Source organism: Anomaloglossus baeobatrachus, chromosome 4, assembly GCF_048569485.1.
Source record: "Anomaloglossus baeobatrachus isolate aAnoBae1 chromosome 4, aAnoBae1.hap1, whole genome shotgun sequence".
Taxonomy (NCBI): Eukaryota; Metazoa; Chordata; class Amphibia; order Anura; family Aromobatidae; genus Anomaloglossus; species Anomaloglossus baeobatrachus.
The window spans coordinates 241,821,541-241,840,803 of record NC_134356.1 but is presented as its reverse complement, the minus strand read 5'-3'; the positions used below and the strand labels follow the sequence as shown (position 1 = coordinate 241,840,803).

At 49.2% G+C, this 19,263-nt stretch overlaps 1 protein-coding gene across 2 annotated transcripts in view; it reads left to right on the top strand.

Annotated features, from left to right (window-relative positions):
* The window catches only part of MON2 (MON2 regulator of endosome-to-Golgi trafficking), a 196,470-nt gene that overhangs the window by 99,054 nt on the left and 78,153 nt on the right, over positions 1-19,263 (top strand). For both annotated transcript variants that reach the window (XM_075344755.1, XM_075344754.1), the window contains exons 21-23: positions 5,542-5,652; positions 7,448-7,623; positions 7,701-7,863. In XM_075344755.1, the coding sequence (XP_075200870.1) occupies positions 5,542-5,652; positions 7,448-7,623; positions 7,701-7,863 (450 nt within the window). The remainder of the gene's footprint in view (positions 1-5,541; positions 5,653-7,447; positions 7,624-7,700; positions 7,864-19,263) is intronic.

Sequence of the window (19,263 nt, the reverse complement as noted above, 5' to 3'; positions counted from 1 at the left end):
GGGACGGTCGACCTGACGTCGACAGTGAGGGCTGGAGCATACTTTGGTGTCCTCCTCCCCCCTCACTGATCACTGTGGGGCACCACATTCCCGCACTTTATTAGTCGCCGCCCACGGCCCCCTCCTCCTCTCAGAGCTCCGGCAGCCATTTTTACAATCATTCTGCCGGTGGAGGATTTCAGGAAGAGCTCTGCAGCTCTGGGAGGCCCAAGGCAGGGAATCTGGTGGACACACAACCGCTTTGGGCGGTCGGTAAGCCACACCGGTCACCGGTGCTGGTCCCCCCAGGGTGCCGAAGTGTATATATTTATATAATATCTGTATACATTTTCTCTGTTCGGCCGCATTGTTTTTTGCTTTGACTATATACCCTCAGTGATCACGCTCAGAGGAGACAACAGCATGTCGTCCGCAAAGAGCAAGGGTGCCAAGACACAGGGTTATTTTGCAACCTGTACCTCCTGTGCGGCTATGTTACCTGCAGGTTCCACCTACCCGCACTGTGAGCAATGCTCGGCCCCTGTTGCACTCGCTCAGCCGGAGCCTCGGGCACTGGTGGGGCCCTCGGCTCAGGTAGAACCCCCGGCCTCCACTGTCCAGGTGGCAGGGACAGAGTTTGCAGCCTTGGCTGAGAAACTCTCTGAGTCGCTGTCACAATCCATGGCTCAGTCTATGGACAGATGGTCTGCTAAGATACTAGAAGCTTTGCAGTCCAGATCGGTCCTTACACAGGCCTCGGGCACTGTGAGTTCATCGCCCCCAGGCCCCTCTCGGTCTGCGCAGCAGCGTGCTCCTGGGGTGACACCTGAGTCTCACGGGGAGGACTCCGACACGGACCGCAATCCCAGACCGGCTAAGCGGGCTCGCTGGGAACCTTCCCCGACTTCATCACGCTGTTCGGGGTCTCAGCTTGAGGACTCTCTGGAGGATGAAGCGGAGGTCGCAGCTCAGGGCTCTGACCCTGACGTTGCTCTCAATCTAGATACACCGGAAGGGGACGCTATAGTAAATGATCTTATAGCGTCCATCAACCAGGTGCTAGATCTTTCTCCCCCACCTCCACCTATAGAGGAGTCTGCTTCGCAGCAGGAGAAACACCAGTTTAGGTTTCCTAAACGTACACGGAGTGCGTTCTTCGATCACTCTAACTTCAGAGATGCTGTCCAGAAGCACAGAGCATTTCCGGACAAGCGCTTTTCTAAGCGTCTTAATGACACACGCTACCCTTTTCCTGCTGACGTAGTTAAGGGTTGGGCTCAATGTCCCAAGGTGGATCCTCCAGTCTCTAGACTGGCGGCTAGATCCGTAGTATCAGTGGCAGATGGTTCATCGCTCAAGGATGCCACTGACAGGCAGATAGAGCTCCTAATGAAATCCATCTATGAAGCCATAGGCGCGTCTTTTGCCCCAGCCTTTGCAGCAGTGTGGGCACTCCAGGCTATCTCAGCTTGTCTATCTGAGATTAATGCGGTCCCACGTACCTCTGCTCCGCAAGTTGCGTCTTTGACTTCTCAGGCGTCGGTTTTTTCATCCTACGCCATGAATGCCGTCCTGGACTCTGCGAGCTGTACAGCGGTAGTGTCCGCCAATTCGGTGGCAGTCCGCAGGGCCATGTGGCTACGCGAATGGAAGGCAGACTCTGCTTCCAAGAAGTTCCTAACCGGTTTGCCATTTTCTGGCGACCGTTTGTTTGGCGAGCAATTGGATGAAATTATTAAGCAATCCAAGGGAAAGGATTCGTCCTTACCCCAGTCCAAGCCAAACAGACCGCAGCAACGAAAGATTCAGTCGAGGTTTCGGTCCTTTCGGCCCTCAGCCAAGTCCCAATCCTCCACGTCCAACAGGCCTCAGAAGGGCCAGAGGAACTCTTATGCATGGCGGTCTAAGTCACGTCCTCCAAAGACCGCCGGAGGCACCGTCTCCAAGGCGGCCTCCTCATGACTTTCGGCCTCCCCAAACCGCATCCTCGGCCGGTGGCAGGCTCTCCCGCTTTTGCGACGCCTGGTGGCCACATGTCCAAGACCGATGGGTGAGAGACATTCTGTCTCACGGTTACAGGATAGAGCTCAGCTCTCGTCCTCCGACTCGTTTCTTCAGAACATCTCCGCCCCCCGAGCGAGCCGATGCACTTTTTCAGGCGGTGAACACTCTGAGGACAGAAGGAGTTGTGATCCCCGTTCCCCTTCAAGAACGTGGTCGCGGCTTTTACTCCAACTTGTTCGTGGTGCCAAAAAAGGACGGATCATTCCGTCCTGTTCTGGACCTCAAACTGTTCAACAGACACGTGAGAACCAGACGGTTTCGCATGGAATCTCTCCGCTCGGTCATCGCTTCGATGTCACAAGGAGATTTCCTAGCATCAATCGACATCAGGGATGCTTATCTCCATGTGCCGATTGCACCAGAGCATCAACGCTTCCTGCGTTTCGCCATCGGGGACGAACACCTTCAGTTTGTGGCACTGCCTTTCGGCCTGGTGACAGCCCCACGGGTCTTCACCAAGGTCATGGCATCCGTGGTGGCGGTCCTACACTCTCAGGGCCACTCGGTGATCCCTTACTTAGACGATCTCCTAGTCAAGGCTCCCTCCCGGGCGGCATGCCAACACAGCCTGACCATTGCTCTGGAGACTCTCCAGAGGTTCGGGTGGATCATCAATTTCCCAAAGTCAAAATTGACACCGACCCAATCACTGACGTACCTCGGGATGGAGTTTCATACTCTCTCAGCAATAGTCAAGCTTCCGCTGGACAAACAGCGTTCGCTGCAGACAGGGGTGCACTCTCTTCTTCGGGCCCAGTCACACCCCTTGCGGCGCCTCATGCACTTCCTAGGGAAGATGGTGGCAGCTATGGAGGCAGTTCCCTTTGCACAGTTTCATCTGCGTCCACTTCAATGGGACATTCTCCGCAAATGGGACAGGAGGTCGACGTCCCTAGACAGGAACGTCTCTCTTTCACTGGCAGCCAAAACCTCTCTTCAGTGGTGGCTTCTTCTCACTTCTTTGTCGAGGGGAAATTCCTTCCTGCCCCCATCCTGGGCTGTGGTCACGACGGACACGAGTCTGTCAGGGTGGGGAGCGGTTTTTCTCCACCACAGGGCTCAGGGAACCTGGACTCCCGACAGAGTCCTCCCTTCAGATCAATGTTCTGGAGATAAGGGCAGTGTATCTAGCCCTAAAGGCGTTCCATCGGTGGCTGGAGGGCAGGCAGATCCGCATACAGTCGGACAACGCCACGGCGGTTGCGTACATCAACCACCAGGGCGGCACACGCAGTCGTCAAGCCTTCCAAGAAGTTCGGCGGATTCTGCTGTGGGCGGAGGCCACAGCCTCCACCATCTCCGCAGTTCACATCCCGGGCGTAGAAAACTGGGAAGCAGACTTTCTCAGTCGCCAGGGCATGGACGCAGGGGAATGGTCTCTTCACCCGGACGTGTTTCAAGAGATCTGTTGCCGCTGGGGAACGCCGGACGTCGACCTCATGGCGTCTCGGCACAACAACAAAGTCCCGGCATTCATGGCACGGTCTCAAGATCACAGAGCTCTGGCGGCGGACGCATTAGTTCAGGATTGGTCGCAGTTTCGACTGCCTTATGTGTTTCCTCCTCTAGCACTGCTGCCCAGAGTGTTACGCAAAATCAGGTCCGACTGCCGCCGCGCCATCCTCGTCGCTCCAGACTGGCCGAGGAGGTCGTGGTACCCGGATCTGTGGCACCTCACGGTGGGTCAACCGTGGGCACTCCCAGACAGCCCAGACTTGCTGTCTCAAGGGTCATTTTTCCATCTGAATTCTGCGGCCCTCAACCTGACTGTGTGGCCATTGAGTCCTGGCTCCTAGCGTCTTCAGGGTTATCTCAGGATGTCATTGCCACCATGAGACAGGCCAGGAAACCAACGTCCGCCAAGATCTATTACAGGACTTGGAGGATCTTTTTATCCTGGTGCTCTGATCAGGGTTTTTCCCCCTGGCCGTTTACCTTGCCCACTTTTCTTTCCTTCCTTCAATCAGGAATGGACAAGGGTTTGTCGCTCGGTTCTCTCAAGGGACAAGTATCGGCGCTTTCCGTGTTTTTTCAAAAGCGTCTAGCCAGGCTTCCGCAGGTCCGCACGTTCCTGCAGGGAGTTTGCCACATAGTCCCACCTTAAAAGAGGCCGCTGGAACCATGGGATCTTAACAGAGTGCTAAAGGCTCTTCAGAAACCACCTTTCGAGCCACTGCGGGATGTCTCTCTATCACGTCTTTCGCAGAAGGTGGCATTTCTAGTGGCAGTTACATCGCTCCGTAGAGTGTCGGAGTTGGCAGCGCTGTCATGCAAAGCCCCCTTCCTGGTTTTTCACCAGGATAAGGTGGTTCTGCGTCCGGTCCCGGAATTTCTCCCTAAGGTGGTATCCCCTTTTCATCTCAATCAGGATATCTCCTTACCTTCATTTTGCCCTCATCCAGTTCACCAATGTGAAAAGGATTTGCACTTGCTAGATCTAGTGAGAGCACTCCGGCTCTACATTTCTCGCACGGCGCCCCTGCGCCGTTCTGATGCGCTCTTTGTCCTTGTCGCTGGCCAGCGTAAGGGTTCGCAGGCTTCCAAGTCAACCTTGGCTCGGTGGATCAAGGAACCGATTCTTGAAGCCTACCGTTCTTCTGGGCTTCCGATTCCTTCAGGGCTAAAAGCCCATTCTACCAGAGCCGTGGGTGCATCCTGGGCATTGCGGCACCGGGCTACGGCTCAGCAGGTGTGTCAGGCAGCTACCTGGTCGAGTCTGCACACTTTCACGAAACACTATCATGTGCATGCCTATGCTTCGGCAGATGCCAGTCTAGGTAGGCGAGTCCTTCAGGCGGCGGTTGCCCACCTGTAAGAAGGGGCCGTTTTCGGCTCTTTTTATCGAGGTATTCTTTTACCCACCCAGGGACTGCTTTTGGACGTCCCAATTGTCTGGGTCTCCCAATGGAGCGACAAAGAAGAAGGGAATTTTGTTTACTTACCGTAAATTCCTTTTCTTCTAGCTCCTATTGGGAGACCCAGCACCCGCCCCTGTTCCCTTCGGGCTGTTGTTCTTTTGTGTACACATGTTGTTCATGTTGAATTGTTCTTTTGGTTCATGGTTCAGTTCTCCGAACATCCTTCGGATTGAATTTACCTTAGACCAATTTATAAGTTTCCTCCTTCCTGCTTTTGCACCAAAACTGAGGAGCCCGTGATGCACGGGAGGGTGTATAGGCAGAGGGGAGGGGTTACACTTTTTAAAATGTAATACTTTGTGTGGCCTCCGGAGGCAGAAGCTATACACCCCAATTGTCTGGGTCTCCCAATAGGAGCTAGAAGAAAAGGAATTTACGGTAAGTAAACAAAATTCCCTTCTTATTGATGTGCAATATTTTGACCAGATCGACGTTATCCCACTGTGATTCCAATGCTCCCTATTGGGATGAGACAATGAGTAATGTCCTGCAGGATCAGGGACCGACTTGGAAAATATCCATTCACTCATCTACTTCTTTTCTCCAGTTGAGATAACCTGATACTGTTTGTCTGTCACAGGTTTGCCAGCATCCAAACTCCCGAATGAGAGAATGGGGAGCAGAAGCATTGACCTCGCTAATAAAATCAGGGCTGGCTTTTAAGCATGAGCCTGAACTCTTCCAAAACCAGGTATTTATTTTCTGTCCTATCTCTTTGGTACAGTTCAGTCACTTACACATTTTTTTATTTTAGTTTATACTACGGCCCCAATTCATCATAGTGATTACTCCAAAATGCGTTTAAAGGGCACCCAATTTTTGCACAGAGGAGAGATGCAAAATGTTGCTACTTTTTGGTGTTTTGCCGGTCTTGAAGAATCAATACCAAAGTCTTTTGACTAAATGTATATTTAAAGCTGATCTACAATACAACAAACAGGAAAACATTATTAATTGGATCAGTCCTGATGAGGCTGCTGTACTTATTTTGAAAATCCACATCAAAAAGGCTACATAGTCTTTATATTAACCCCTTCAGCCCCGGGGCACTTCCGTTTTTGTTTTTTGCTCCCCTTCTTCCGAGAGCCTTTACTTTTTTATTTTCTGTCAATCTTGCCATATGAGGGCTTGTTTTTTGCGGGACAAGTTGTACTTTTAAATGTAACCATAAGTTTTACCATATGGTGTATTGGAAAACTGCAAAAAAAGTGTGATGGCACAATAGTTTTTGGGATGTTTTATTCAGTGTTCACTATATGGTAAAACTGATGTGTGGCTATGATGCCTGAGGTCGGTGCGAGTTTGTAGACCCCAAACATGTATAGGTTTACTTGTATCTAAGGGGTTAAAAAAAATTCACAATCTTGCCCAATAAAAGTGGCGTACGTTTTGCACCATTTTCCGAAACCCGTAGAGTTCTCATTTTTTGGGATCTATGGCTTAGTGACTGCTTATTTTTTGAGTCTTGAGCTGACGTTTCTAATGGTACCATTTTTGCGCAGATGCTACGTTTTGATCGCCTGTTATTGCATTTTGCGTAAAACTTGCGGCGACCAAAAAACGTAATTTTGGCGTTTGGAATTTTTTTGCCACTACGCCGTTTACCAATTAGATTAATTGACTTTATATTTTGATAGATCGGGCATTTCTGAACGCGGCGATACCAAATATTTATTTATTTTTTTAACCCTTTTAATTTTCAAGGGGGGGGAAAGGGGGGTGATTTGAACTTTTAGGGTTTTTTTTTTTTTTGTTAAATTTTATTTTACTTTTTTTTTTTTTTATTTTACTAGTTGCCTTAGGGGGCTATAGCAATCAGCAATCCGATCGCTCTTATCCATCTGCTGATCACAGCTATACAGCTGTAAACAGCAGATACAGTCACTTCCTGCTTCCCTGGCCTCTGGGCCGGGTGAAAACGAAAGTGAAACGTCATAGCTGCAGGCATCATCACATGACCCTGTGCTACGATGGCAACCACCGAAAGTCACGTGATCACTCACGTGACTTCCGGTGGGGGCGGCGGTAAGTGAAAATCTTCACCGCGCGTATATACATCTCTCTGCCAGACTTTGGCAGCGAGATGTAAGGGGTTAATGTTACGGGTGGAATACGATTCCACTCGTAACATGTAGGCACACATGTCAGCTGTTGAAAACAGCTGATGTGTGTGCCGATCAACGCCGCCTGCCCGTGGCAGGGGACGGGGTTTAACGGGACACGCTCCATGACTGATATATCTGTCCATGGTCGTGAAGGGGTTAAAGTGAGCATTATATGGGTCCAGTCAGAGCTGAACTCAAAGTACTAATCAAGAAGGAAAACTTTCAGAAAGGAATATGCAGCCACTCCGATAAGTTGTGAAAGTAAGTGCACCAGCCTCTTCAGGACTTAAAGATTTTTTTTAATAATGGATGCAGTCTGTATTGTAATTCTGGTGAACAGCCCACTTTAATGTATTATTGAAGCCTTGTTTTCTTCCCTAGAGGCTACAGTTACTCCTGCTGAACCCCTTGAAGGAACTTTCTTCTATAAATCACCATGATATTCGCCACAAGCAGTTAGAATGTGTATTACAGATTTTGCAGAACCAAGGAGATAGTCTCGGACCTGGATGGCCACTTGTTTTAGGAGTTATTGGAGCCATAAGAAATGATCAGGGGTGAGCATGTAGAGAAATAACCTGCATTTTTTACATTACATTTTTTTTTTATACAATCCTTTTTTTTTCTGTTTTAGGGAATCTTTAATCCGGACTGCATTCCAGTGCCTTCAGTTGGTTGTGACGGATTTCCTTCCCACAATGCCTTGCACGTGCCTGCAGATAGTTGTAGAGGTGGCTGGAAGCTTTGGACTTCAGAATCAAGAGTTGAATATTAGTTTAACATCTATTGGTTTGCTGGTAAGTGGGCTTGTAGATGATTATGATGTGGCTGGTGGTCTCCAAATGTTTTCATATTTCTTGTACTACAAGAAGCACTTTTTTTTGTGCTATAACTGCTTTGAGCAGGGGATTGGACCATTTATGACTTTTCAACAAGAAAAACATTTTCTAAAAAGGCTGCACATTTTATCGTCCAGAGGCAGCTTCTTTTGTTGGAGGAGAATGCGGACACCACGTTCTTCCCGATAAGAGAGAACTGGCCTGCCTATTACTGACACACACACCGATCTATGTGATCAGCTGTCAGGACCTGCACAGAGGCTGTAGGAGCTGAGCAGCTGAAGGAATTGCCACCCAATTAACTCAAGGACCTTTCAGGTCATGTGATCAGTCACATGCCTGGAAGGAACTGCAAGATGTTTTGTATGTATGTATGTATGTATAAATGTAGCAGAATTGTGTGTATGTAAATGAGCATGTAGCAAAGCTGTGTGTGTCTGTGCATGTACCAGATCTGTGTGTGTATGATACCCACTGCAGAGAAACACTAACAATATATCTATTAAATCCCTATTCTGCTCTAGTGCATTAAGATTAGAGAGAATAACCCCTCAACTTTACACCAAAAGGGAAGCTTTAATTAATTTAAAAAATGTTTTTTCCTTTTTCTGCTGTCTAAATCTGAGGTGCATCTTATGGTAAGCTGCATCCTATAGTCCGAAAAATATGGTACTTCCAGTTAAGTGTTTTTATGAACAATAGTGTGTCGCTTCATGGTATACTGTGTGAGGTTATGCTGTAGCGTGCACACATAATGCCTAACACGGCCTATTTCTTTGTCGCTCCATTGGGAGACCCAGACAATTGGGTGTATAGCTTCTGCCTCCGGAGGCCACACAAAGTATTACACTTTAAAAAGTGTAACCCCTCCCCTCTGCCTATACACCCTCCCGTGGATCACGGGCTCCTCAGTTTTATGCTTTGTGTGGAAGGAGGCACACATCCACTCATGCATTCTCATATTAGCTATGTCGGTTGGAAGAAAAGAGGGCCCCCACGGGGCCCCCGGCATGTTCCCTTCTCACCCCACTATGTCGGCGGTGTTGTTAAGGTTGAGGTACCCATTGCGGGTACAAAGGCCGGAGCCTCATGCCGTCTCCTTCACCATCCTTTAGCGGCTCTGGGAGAAGTGGGATCCTGAACGGTCATCCAGTTGCTGGGACCGTGCTCCCTCCGCAGCCCCTGTGGGAATCTGCCGGACCGGAGTATATTCAACCTCAGGGACCGGACCCTGCAACTCTAAGGTACTCTGTGTCCCCATTGGGGAATGTGCAGGAGCGCACCTTCTTCCCGGACGCTGCGGCAGCTGCTGGATTGTGAAGACCGGCGGACTTCCGCGCCGACCGTGCCTGCTTGTCGGGCGCGGTCTCAAATTTAGTCCCCGGCTTCATCGCGGCCTAGTCGCAAAAATCCTGCCCCCGGGCCTGCCTGTCAGGGGTAAGGGCGGGACTGCCGACCTCATGTCGGATGTGAGGGCTGGAGCATCCTGCATGTTTCCTCCCCCCTCACTGATCACTGTGGGGACCCCAGATTCCCGCACTTTCCTGGCGCCGCCCATGGCTCCACTCCTCCCCTGAGATCTCCGGCAGCCATTTTTTGGGCATTCTGCCGGTGGAGGATTCTCAGGAACAGCTCTGCAGCTCCAGGGGACCTAAAGCTGGGAATCTGGAGGCACACACTCCGCTTGTCAGCGGTCGGTAAGCCACACCGGTCACCCGGTGCTGGTCCCCCCTAGGGTGCCGGAATAGATACGTATTTATATATATATTTCTGTTCGGTCGGGCTGTATACCCTGTTTTTGCCCATATACCCTCAGTGATCATTCTCCTAGGAGACAACAGCATGTCGTCCACAAGGAGCAAAGCTGTTAAGGCACAGGGGTTTTTTGCGGCCTGTACCTCTTGTGGGGCTATGTTACCTGCGGGTTCCACCTACCCTCACTGTGAGCAATGCTCGACCCCTGTTTCACTTACTCAGCCGGAGCCTCGGTCACTAGTGGACCCCTCGGCTCATGTAGACCCCCCTGCTCCCCCTGTCCAGGTGCCAGGGACAGAGTTCTCCTCTTTTGCTGAGAAACTCTCTGAGTCACTTTCACAATCCATGGCTCAGTCTATGGACAAATGGTCTGCCAAGCTGCTAGAAGCTTTGCAGTCCAGACCGGTCCTTACACAGGCCCCGGCCCCTGTTGGATCGTCACCTCCAGGCCCCTCTCGGTCCGAGCCGCAGTGCACTCCCAGGTTGGGCCCTAGGTCCCACGCGGAGGACTCCGGCCAGGACCACAGTCCTAGTCGGGCTAAGCGGGCTCGCTGGGAATCTTCCCCGACTTCTTCACGCTGCTCGGGTTCCCAGCTTGAGGACTCTCTGGAGCACGAGGCGGACGTCGCAGCTCAGGGTTCTGACCCTGACGTCGCCCTTAACCTTGATACACCTGAGGGGGACGCATTAGTGAATGATCTTATCTCGTCCATCAACCAGGTGTTGGATCTCTCTCCCCCGCCTCCTACTGTGGAGGAGTCGGCGTCTCAGCAGGAGAAACACCAGTTTCGGTTCCCCAAACGTACACGTAGTGCGTTCTTCGATCACTCTAACTTCAGAGACTCTGTCCAGAAGCCCAGAGCGGTTCCGGACAAGCGCTTTACTAAGCGCCTCACTGACACTCGTTACCCTTTCCCCGCTGAAGTCGTTAAGGGGTGGGCTCAATGTCCCAAGGTGGATCCTCCAGTCTCTAGATTGGCGGCTAGATCTGTGGTATCGGTGGCAGATGGCTCATCGCTAAAGGATGCCACTGACAGGCAGATAGAGCTCCTGGTGAAGTCCATCTATGAGGCCACGGGTGCGTCTTTTGCCCCGGCCTTTGCAGCCGTGTGGGCACTCCAAGCTATCTCAGCTTGTCTGACTGAGATTAATGCTGTCACACGTAATTCTGCTCCGCAAGTTGCGTCTTTGACCTCTCAGGCGTCAGCTTTTTCTTCCTACGCCATGAACGCAGTCCTAGACTCGGCTAGCCGTACAGCTGTGGCATCCGCTAACTCTGTGACAGTCCGCAGGGCCATGTGGCTGCGCGAATGGAAGGCAGACTCGGCCTCCAAGAGGTTCTTAACCGGTTTGCCGTTTGCTGGCGAACGCTTGTTTGGCGAACGACTGGATGAGATTATTAAGGAATCCAAGGGAAAGGACTCATCCTTACCCCAGTCCAGACCTAAGAGACCTCAACAACGGAAAATACAATCGAGGTTTCGGTCCTTTCGTCCCTCCGCCAAGCCCCAATCCTCTTCATCCAGCAGGCAGGAGAAAGGCCAGAGGAACTCCTATGCATGGCGGTCCAAGTCACGCCCCCAAAAGGCCGCAGGAGGCACTGCCTCCAAGGCGGCCTCCTCATGACTCTCGGCATCCCCTAACCGCATCCTCGGTCGGTGGCAGGCTCTCCCGCTTTGGCGACGCCTGGTGGCCACATGTTCAAGACCGATGGGTGAGAGACATTCTGTCTCACGGTTACAGGATAGAGTTCAGCTCCCGTCCTGCGGCTCGTTTCTTCAGAACCTCTCCGCCCCCCCGCTCAGGCCGACGCACTTTTTCAGGCGGTGGACGCTCTGAAGACAGAAGGAGTTGTGATCCCCGTTCCCCTTCAGGAACGTGGTCGCGGCTTTTACTCCAACTTGTTCGTGGTGCCAAAAAAGGACGGATCATTCCGACCCGTTCTGGACCTCAAACTGCTCAACAGACACGTGAGAACCAGACTGTTTCGGATGGAATCTCTCCGCTCGGTCATCGCTTCGATGTCACAAGGAGACTTCCTAGCATCGATCGACATCAAAGATGCTTATCTCCACGTGCCGATCGCACCCGAACATCAACGCTTCTTGCGTTTCGCCATCAGGGACGAACACCTTCAGTTCGTGGCATTGCCTTTCGGCCTGGCGACAGCCCCACGGGTTTTCACCAAAGTCATGGCATCCGTCGTGGCGGTCCTACACTCTCAGGGCCACTCGGTATTCCCTACCTAGACGATCTCCTAGTCAGGGCCCCTTCTCGGGTGGCGTGTCAACACAGCCTTACAGTCGCTCTGACGACTCTCCAGCAGTTCGGGTGGATCATCAACTTCCCAAAATCCAAGTTGACACCGACCCAATCAGTGACTTACCTCGGGATGGAGTTTCATACACAGTCAGCGGTAGTCAAGCTACCGCGAGACAAACAGCTTTCTCTGCAGGCAGGGGTGCAATCACTTCTTCGGAGTCAGTCACACCCCTTAAGGCGCCTCATGCACTTCCTGGGGAAGATGGTGGCAGCGATGGAGGCAGTGCCATTCGCGCAATTCCATCTACGGCAGCTCCAATGGGACATTCTCCGCAAATGGGACAGGAGGTCGGCTTCCCTCGACAGGACCGTCTCTCTTTCCCTTGCAACCAAGACGTCACTTCAGTGGTGGCTCCTTCCCAATTCTCTATCGCAGGGAAAATCCTTCCTACCCCCAACCTGGGCTGTGGTCACCACGGACGCGAGCCTGTCAGGGTGGGGAGCGGTTTTTCTCCACCACAGGGCTCAGGGAACCTGGACTCCGATAGAGTCTTCCCTTCAGATCAATATTCTGGAAATAAGGGTAGTGTATCTAGCCCTATTGGCTTTTCAGCGGTGGCTGGAGGGCAGGCAGATCCGTATCCAGTCGGACAACGCCACTGCCGTCGCATACATCAACCACCAAGGCGGCACTTGCAGTCGTCAAGCCTTCCAGGAAGTCCGGAGGATTCTGCAGTGGGTGGAAGCCACAGTCTCCACCATCTCCGCAGTTCACATCCCGGGCGTAGAAAACTGGGAAGCAGATTTTCTCAGTCGTCAGGGCATGGATGCGGGGGAATGGTCTCTGCACCCAGAAGTGTTTCGAGAGATCTGTCGCCGCTGGGGTACGCCGGACGTCGATCTCATGGCGTCACGGCACAACAACAAAGTCTCGGCATTCATGGCACGGTCTCAGGATCACAGAGCTCTGGCGGCGGACGCGTTAGTTCAGGACTGGTCGCAGTTCCGACTTCCTTATGTGTTTCCTCCTCTGGCGATGCTGCCCAGAGTGTTACGCAAGATCAGGTCCGACTGCTGTCGCGCCATTCTCGTCGCTCCAGACTGGCCGAGGCGGGCGTGGTACCCGGATCTGTGGCATCTCACGGTGGGTCAGCCGTGGGCGCTTCCAGACCGCCCAGACTTGCTGTCACAAGGCCCGTTTTTCCATCTGAATTCTGTGGCCCTCAACCTGACTGTGTGACTGGCTCCTAGCGTCTTCAGGGTTATCTCAGGATGTCATTGCCACCATGAGACAGGCCAGGAGGCCAACGTCCGCCAAGATCTATTACAGGTCTTGGCAAATCTTCTTATCCTGGTGCTCTGATAACAATTCCTCTCCATGGCCGTTTGCCTTACCCACTTTTCTTTCATTACTCCAATCTGGAATGGACAAGGGTTTGTCACTCGGCTCTCTCAAGGGCCAAGTATCGGCGCTCTCCGTATTTTTTCAAAAGCGTCTAGCCAGGCTTCCGCAGGTCCGCACGTTCCTGCAGGGAGTTTGCCACATAGTCCCACCTTACAAGCGTCCGCTGGAGCCCTGGGATCTTAACAGGGTGCTAACTGCTCTTCAGAAACCACCTTTCGAGCCGCTGCGGGATGTCTCTTTATCACGTCTTTCACAAAAGGTGGCCTTTCTAGTGGCAATTACATCACTCCGGAGAGTGTCTGAGCTTGCAGCGCTATCATGCAAAGCCCCCTTCCTGGTGTTTCACCAGGATAAGGTGGTTCTGCGTCCGGTTCCGGAATTTCTCCCTAAGGTGGTATCTACTTTTCATCTCAATCAGGATATCTCCTTACCTTCATTTTGCCCTAATCCAATTCACCAATGTGAAAAGGATTTGCACTCTTTGGATCTGGTGAGAGCACTCCGGCTCTACGTGTCTCGCACGGCCCCTGCGTCGTTCAGATGCGCTCTTTGTCCTTGTCGCTGGCCAGCGTAAGGGTTCGCAGGCTTCCAAGTCAACCTTGGCTCGGTGGATCAAGGAACCGATTCTCGAAGCCTACCGTTCTTCTGGGCTTCCGCTTCCTTCAGGGCTGAAAGCCCATTCTACCAGAGCCGTGGGTGCGTCCTGGGCATTGCGGCACCGGGCTACGGCTCAGCAGGTGTGTCAGGCAGCGACGTGGTCTAGTCTGCACACTTTCACGAAACACTATCAAGTGAATACCTATGCTTCGGCAGATGCCAGTCTAGGTAGGCGAGTCCTTCAGGCGGCGGTTGCCCACCTGTAAGAGGAGGGCCGTTTCGGCTCTTGTTATTGAGGTATTCTTTTACCCACCCAGGGACTGCTTTTGGACGTCCCAATTGTCTGGGTCTCCCAATGGAGCGACAAAGAAGAAGGGAATTTTGTTTACTTACCGTAAATTCCTTTTCTTCTAGCTCCTATTGGGAGACCCAGCACCCGCCCCTGTTCCCTTCGGGCTGGTTGTTCTTTTGTGTACACATGTTGTTCATGTTGAATTGTTCTTTTGGTTCATGGTTCAGTTCTCCGAACATCCTTCGGATTGAATTTACCCTATACCAATTCATAAGTCTTCTCCTTCCTGCTTTTGCACCAAAACTGAGGAGCCCGTGATCCACGGGAGGGTGTATAGGCAGAGGGGAGGGGTTACACTTTTTAAAGTGTAATACTTTGTGTGGCCTCCGGAGGCAGAAGCTATACACCCCAATTGTCTGGGTCTCCCAATAGGAGCTAGAAGAAAAGGAATTTACAGTAAGTAAACAAAATTCCCTTCTTTTAGGGTTACAGAACACTATTGAACAATACTAGGTGGCACCTTGGTTATTCAATGACAGTTTTCTCATATAAGTGGCTGAAATATTTTTTAATAAAGCAGTTGTACTGTGTAATTTGTAGGTCACGCTCCTTTTCCAGAAATATGAAGGAGTGGAAAAGATTTAAATAATTTGTATTTTTATAGTGCCAACATACTCCGCAGTACTTTACATTTCATAGTTTCATAGTCTTTAAGGTTGAAGGGAGACTCTAAGTCCATCTAGTTCAACCCGTAGCCTAACATGTTGATCCAGAGGAAGGCAAAAAAACCCCAATGTGTCAAATAAGCTCCAATGGGGAAAAAAATTCCTTCCTGACTCCACATATGGCAATCAGACTAGTTCCCTGGATCAACACCCTGTCATAAAATCTAATATACATAACTGGTAATATTATATTTTTCAAGAAATGCGTTCAGGCTCTGCTTAAATTTTACTAGTGAATCCCTCATTACAACATCATACGGCAGAGAGTTCCATAGTCTCTCTGCTCGTACAGTAAAGAATCCTCATCTGTGATTATGAATAAACATTCTTTCCTCAAGACGTAGCGGATGCCCCCGTGTTCCAGTCGCAGGCCTAGGTGTAAAGAGATCTTTGGAAAGGTCTCTGTACTGTCCCCTCATATATTTATACAATGTGATTAGATCCCCCTAAGCCTTTGTTTTTCCTAACTAACTAACCCCAAGTTTAATAACCTGTCTTGGTATTGCAGCCCCCCCCCATTCCTCTAATAATCTAGGTCGCTCTTCTATCTACCTGTAAGATTATGCTATTTATAACCTTCTATACTTTTGCTAACAAGAAATGCATCCATTCCTCTCTTAAATTCATTCAGTGAGTTGGCCATCACCACTTCCTCAGGAAGAGAGTTCCAGAGCCTCACTGCTCTTACCGTGAAGAACCCTCTTCTATGCTGATGTAGGAATTTTCTTTCCTCCAATCGAAAAGAATGCCCCCTTGTTCTTGTTATAGTCCTTGGTACAAACAGATCATGGGAGAGATCTCTATATGGCCCTCTGATATATTTGTACATATTTATTAGGTCTCCCCTAAGTCTTCTCTTTTCTAGAGTAAATAGACCTAATTTTGATAACCTTTCCGTGTATTGTAATGCACCCATTCCATTTATTATTTTAGTAGCCCGCCTCTGAACCCTTTCAAGTTCAGTAATGTCTTTCTTCAGCACCGGCGCCCAAAATTGCACACAATACTCCAAGTGTGGTCTGACTAGTGATTTGTACAGAGGGAGAATGATGTTTTCATCTCGTGCCCCCAGACCTCTTCTAATGCATCCCATCACCCTATTTGCTTTGGTGGCTGCTGCCTGACACTGGGCACTCCAATTTAGATTCTTATTCACTAAGATGCCTAAGTCTTTTTCCATGTCTGATTTCCCCAGCAGTTTCCCATTTAGTAAGTAATCGTAGCATCTGTTTCTCCTTCCCATGTGCATAACCTTACACTTATCTGTGTTAAACCTCATTTGCCATTTTTCAGCCCAATTCTCCAATTTACTCAAATCCATCTGTAGTTGCAAACTGTCCTCCTTTGTGTTAACTACCTTACATAGTTTTGTATCATCTGCAAATACTGATATTTTACTCTGTAAACCATCCACCAGATCATTAATAAATATATTAAATAGTAGGGGGCCCAATACAGACCCCTGTGGCACCCCACTAGTAACCCTGGCCCAATCTGAGTATGCACCATTAATAACCACTCTTTGTTTTCTACCACTAAGCCAGCTACCTACCCATCTACACACATTTTCCCCGAGCCCAAGCTTTCTCATTTTACTTAGCAGTCTTTTATGTGGGACAGTGTCAAATGCTTTACCGAAGTCGAGATAAATGACATCCAATGATTCTCCTCGGTCCATGTGAGAGCTTACATCCTCATAGAAGCTGATCAGGTTAGTTTGACAGGAGCGATCCTTCATAAATCCATGTTGATATGGAGTTAAACAGTTATTAACATTGAGACATTCCATAATAGTATCCCTTAAAAACCCTTCAAACATTTTACCCACAACAGATGTTAAGCTTACTGGCCTATAGTTTCCAGGTTCCCTTTTGCACCCTTTTTTGAATATTGGTACCACATTTGCTAGCCGCCAATCCAGTGGAACAGACCCAGTTTCTATAGAGTCTTTAAATAAAAGGAATAGAGGCCTGTCTATCACATTACTTAACTCCCGTTAATACCCGAGGGTGAATGCCATCAGGGCCTGGTGATTTGTCAATTTTAATGTTACTAAGTCGGTTCTGCACTTCTTCCTGGTTTAGGCAGGTCATACTTAATGGGGCATTTACATGATCACTCTGCATTTCCCCTGGCATATGCTTTTCCTGTGTGAACACAGTTGAGAAAAAAGTATTTAAAACATTTGCTTTTCCCACATCGCTTTCTATGATTTTACCCTCATTATTCTTTAAAGGGCCAACACCATCAATTTTAATCTTTTTTCTGTTTATATAATTAAAGAATAGTTTGGGATTTGCTTTGCTTTCCTTAGCAATGAGTCTCTCAGTTTCTACTTTTGCTAAATATATTTGTTTTTTACACATTTTATTTTTTTCTCTATATATTTTTAATGCTTCCTCGCTGCCTTCTTGTTTTAGCTTTTTAAATGCCTTTTTCTTATTATTCATTGCCCCTTTTACATCCTTATTTAGCCACATTGGTTTTCTCCTGTTCCTAGCCCTTTTATTTCTGTATGGTATGGCTAGCTCGCAGTGGATGTTTAATACCGATTTAAAAATTTCCCACTTATTTTCTGTGCTCCCATTTTTGAGGACATTGTCCCAATCAATTTGGCGAAGGTCTTCTCTAAGCTGATCAAACTTTGCTTTCCTGAAATTCAGCGTTTTTGTAACCCCCCTCCAAGGCACCTTACTAAAGGACAAGTGGAATTGTATTATATTGTGGTCACTATTCCCTAGGTGCCCATCCACTCGTACGTCTGTTATTCTATCTGGCCTGTTGCTTAAAATTAAGTCCAGAAGGGCTGCCCCTCTAGTTGGGCCCGGCAATTATCCTTAGTTACTGACAGAAACCGGTTTCCTTTCTGAGATACGCAGGTTTCAGTTTCCCAGTCTATATCGGGGTAATTGAAGTCCCCCATAATAATCACCTCATTGTGATTTGCTGCTTTGTCTATTTGTTTCAATAATACATTTTCAGTGGTTTCTGTTATATTTGGTGGCTTATAACAAACCCCTATGAGGATTTTATTAGTTTTCCCTCCTTGTATCTCCACCCATAGAGACTCCACCTCTTCATTTCCCTCTTGAATATCTTCTCTTAGTCTGGGCTTTAAACTGGACTTTATATATAGACAGACTCCACCCCCTTTCCTTTTTTTACGATCCCTCCTAAACAATTCATATCCTTGCAGGTTAGCCGACCAGTCATAACTGTCATCTAACCATGTCTCAGTTAATCCTACTATGTCGTATTTCTCCTCATACATTACCAGCTCCAGTTCCTCCATCTTATTGGTCAGGCTTCTTGCATTGGTCAGCATGCAGGAAAGAAGTTTTGCTCCCCTTTTCTTAGCTTCCTTCTGATTACCCTGTCTTGGGTCCTCTTTACGGCATCTAGTATCCTTGATTAGTTTGTCCTTCTGTTGCAGGTTCTTGTCTGCTGTTTTTTCTCCCATCCCCTCTTCTTCTAGTTTAAAGCCCTCCTGATGAGTGTGGCAAGCCTTCTGGCGAACGTGTGTTTCCCAGGTTTTGTGAGGTGTATCCCGTCTCTTGCGAGAAGTCCATCGTAGAGGTAATTCACTCCATGGTCCAAGAATCCAAATCCTTGCTGCCTGCACCACCGTCGTAGCCAGTTGTTCAAATCTAGTATCCTATTCCATCTTCTGACACCATGGCCATCGACTGGGAGGATTGATGAGAAAACAACCTGTACGTTCCGTTCCTTAATTTTCTTCCCCAGAATTTCAAAATTTTCACAAATAGTTGGTAGATCATTTCTTGCCGTGTCGTTTGTTCCTACATGTATCAATAGGAACGGGTATTCGTCCTTGGATCCGAGGATAGTTGGTATCCTGTTGGCCACATCCTTGATTTTTGCTCCCGGTAGGCAGCATACTTCTCGTGCGGTTATGTCTGGCCTGCAGATAGTTGCCTCCGTGCCTCTTAGTAGTGAGTCGCCCATAACCATCACTCTTCTTTTCTTTCTGGATGCACTGCATTTTGCTCCTGAGTGTTTTTGAGTGTCTTTTGTTTCTGCTTTTGTTGACAAAGTAACTTCTTTTGATGATACTGTGTCTTCTCCTGTAGAGACGGTATCATCCTGAGCTGTGCCATTTTCGTTCTCCAGCATGAGGGCTTCATATTGGTTGCTAAGCTGTGTGGGTGGTGCCGACCACTTGATCCGCTGGCTTCTTTTGGTCACATGTGTCCACTTTTCAGCCTCTGTATGTGTTCTGAAGCTTTTCTCACTTTCCATATCCTGAATTGTTGCTTCTGCCTCGTCCAAGAAGTCCTCATGTTCTTTAATTAGCTTCAAAG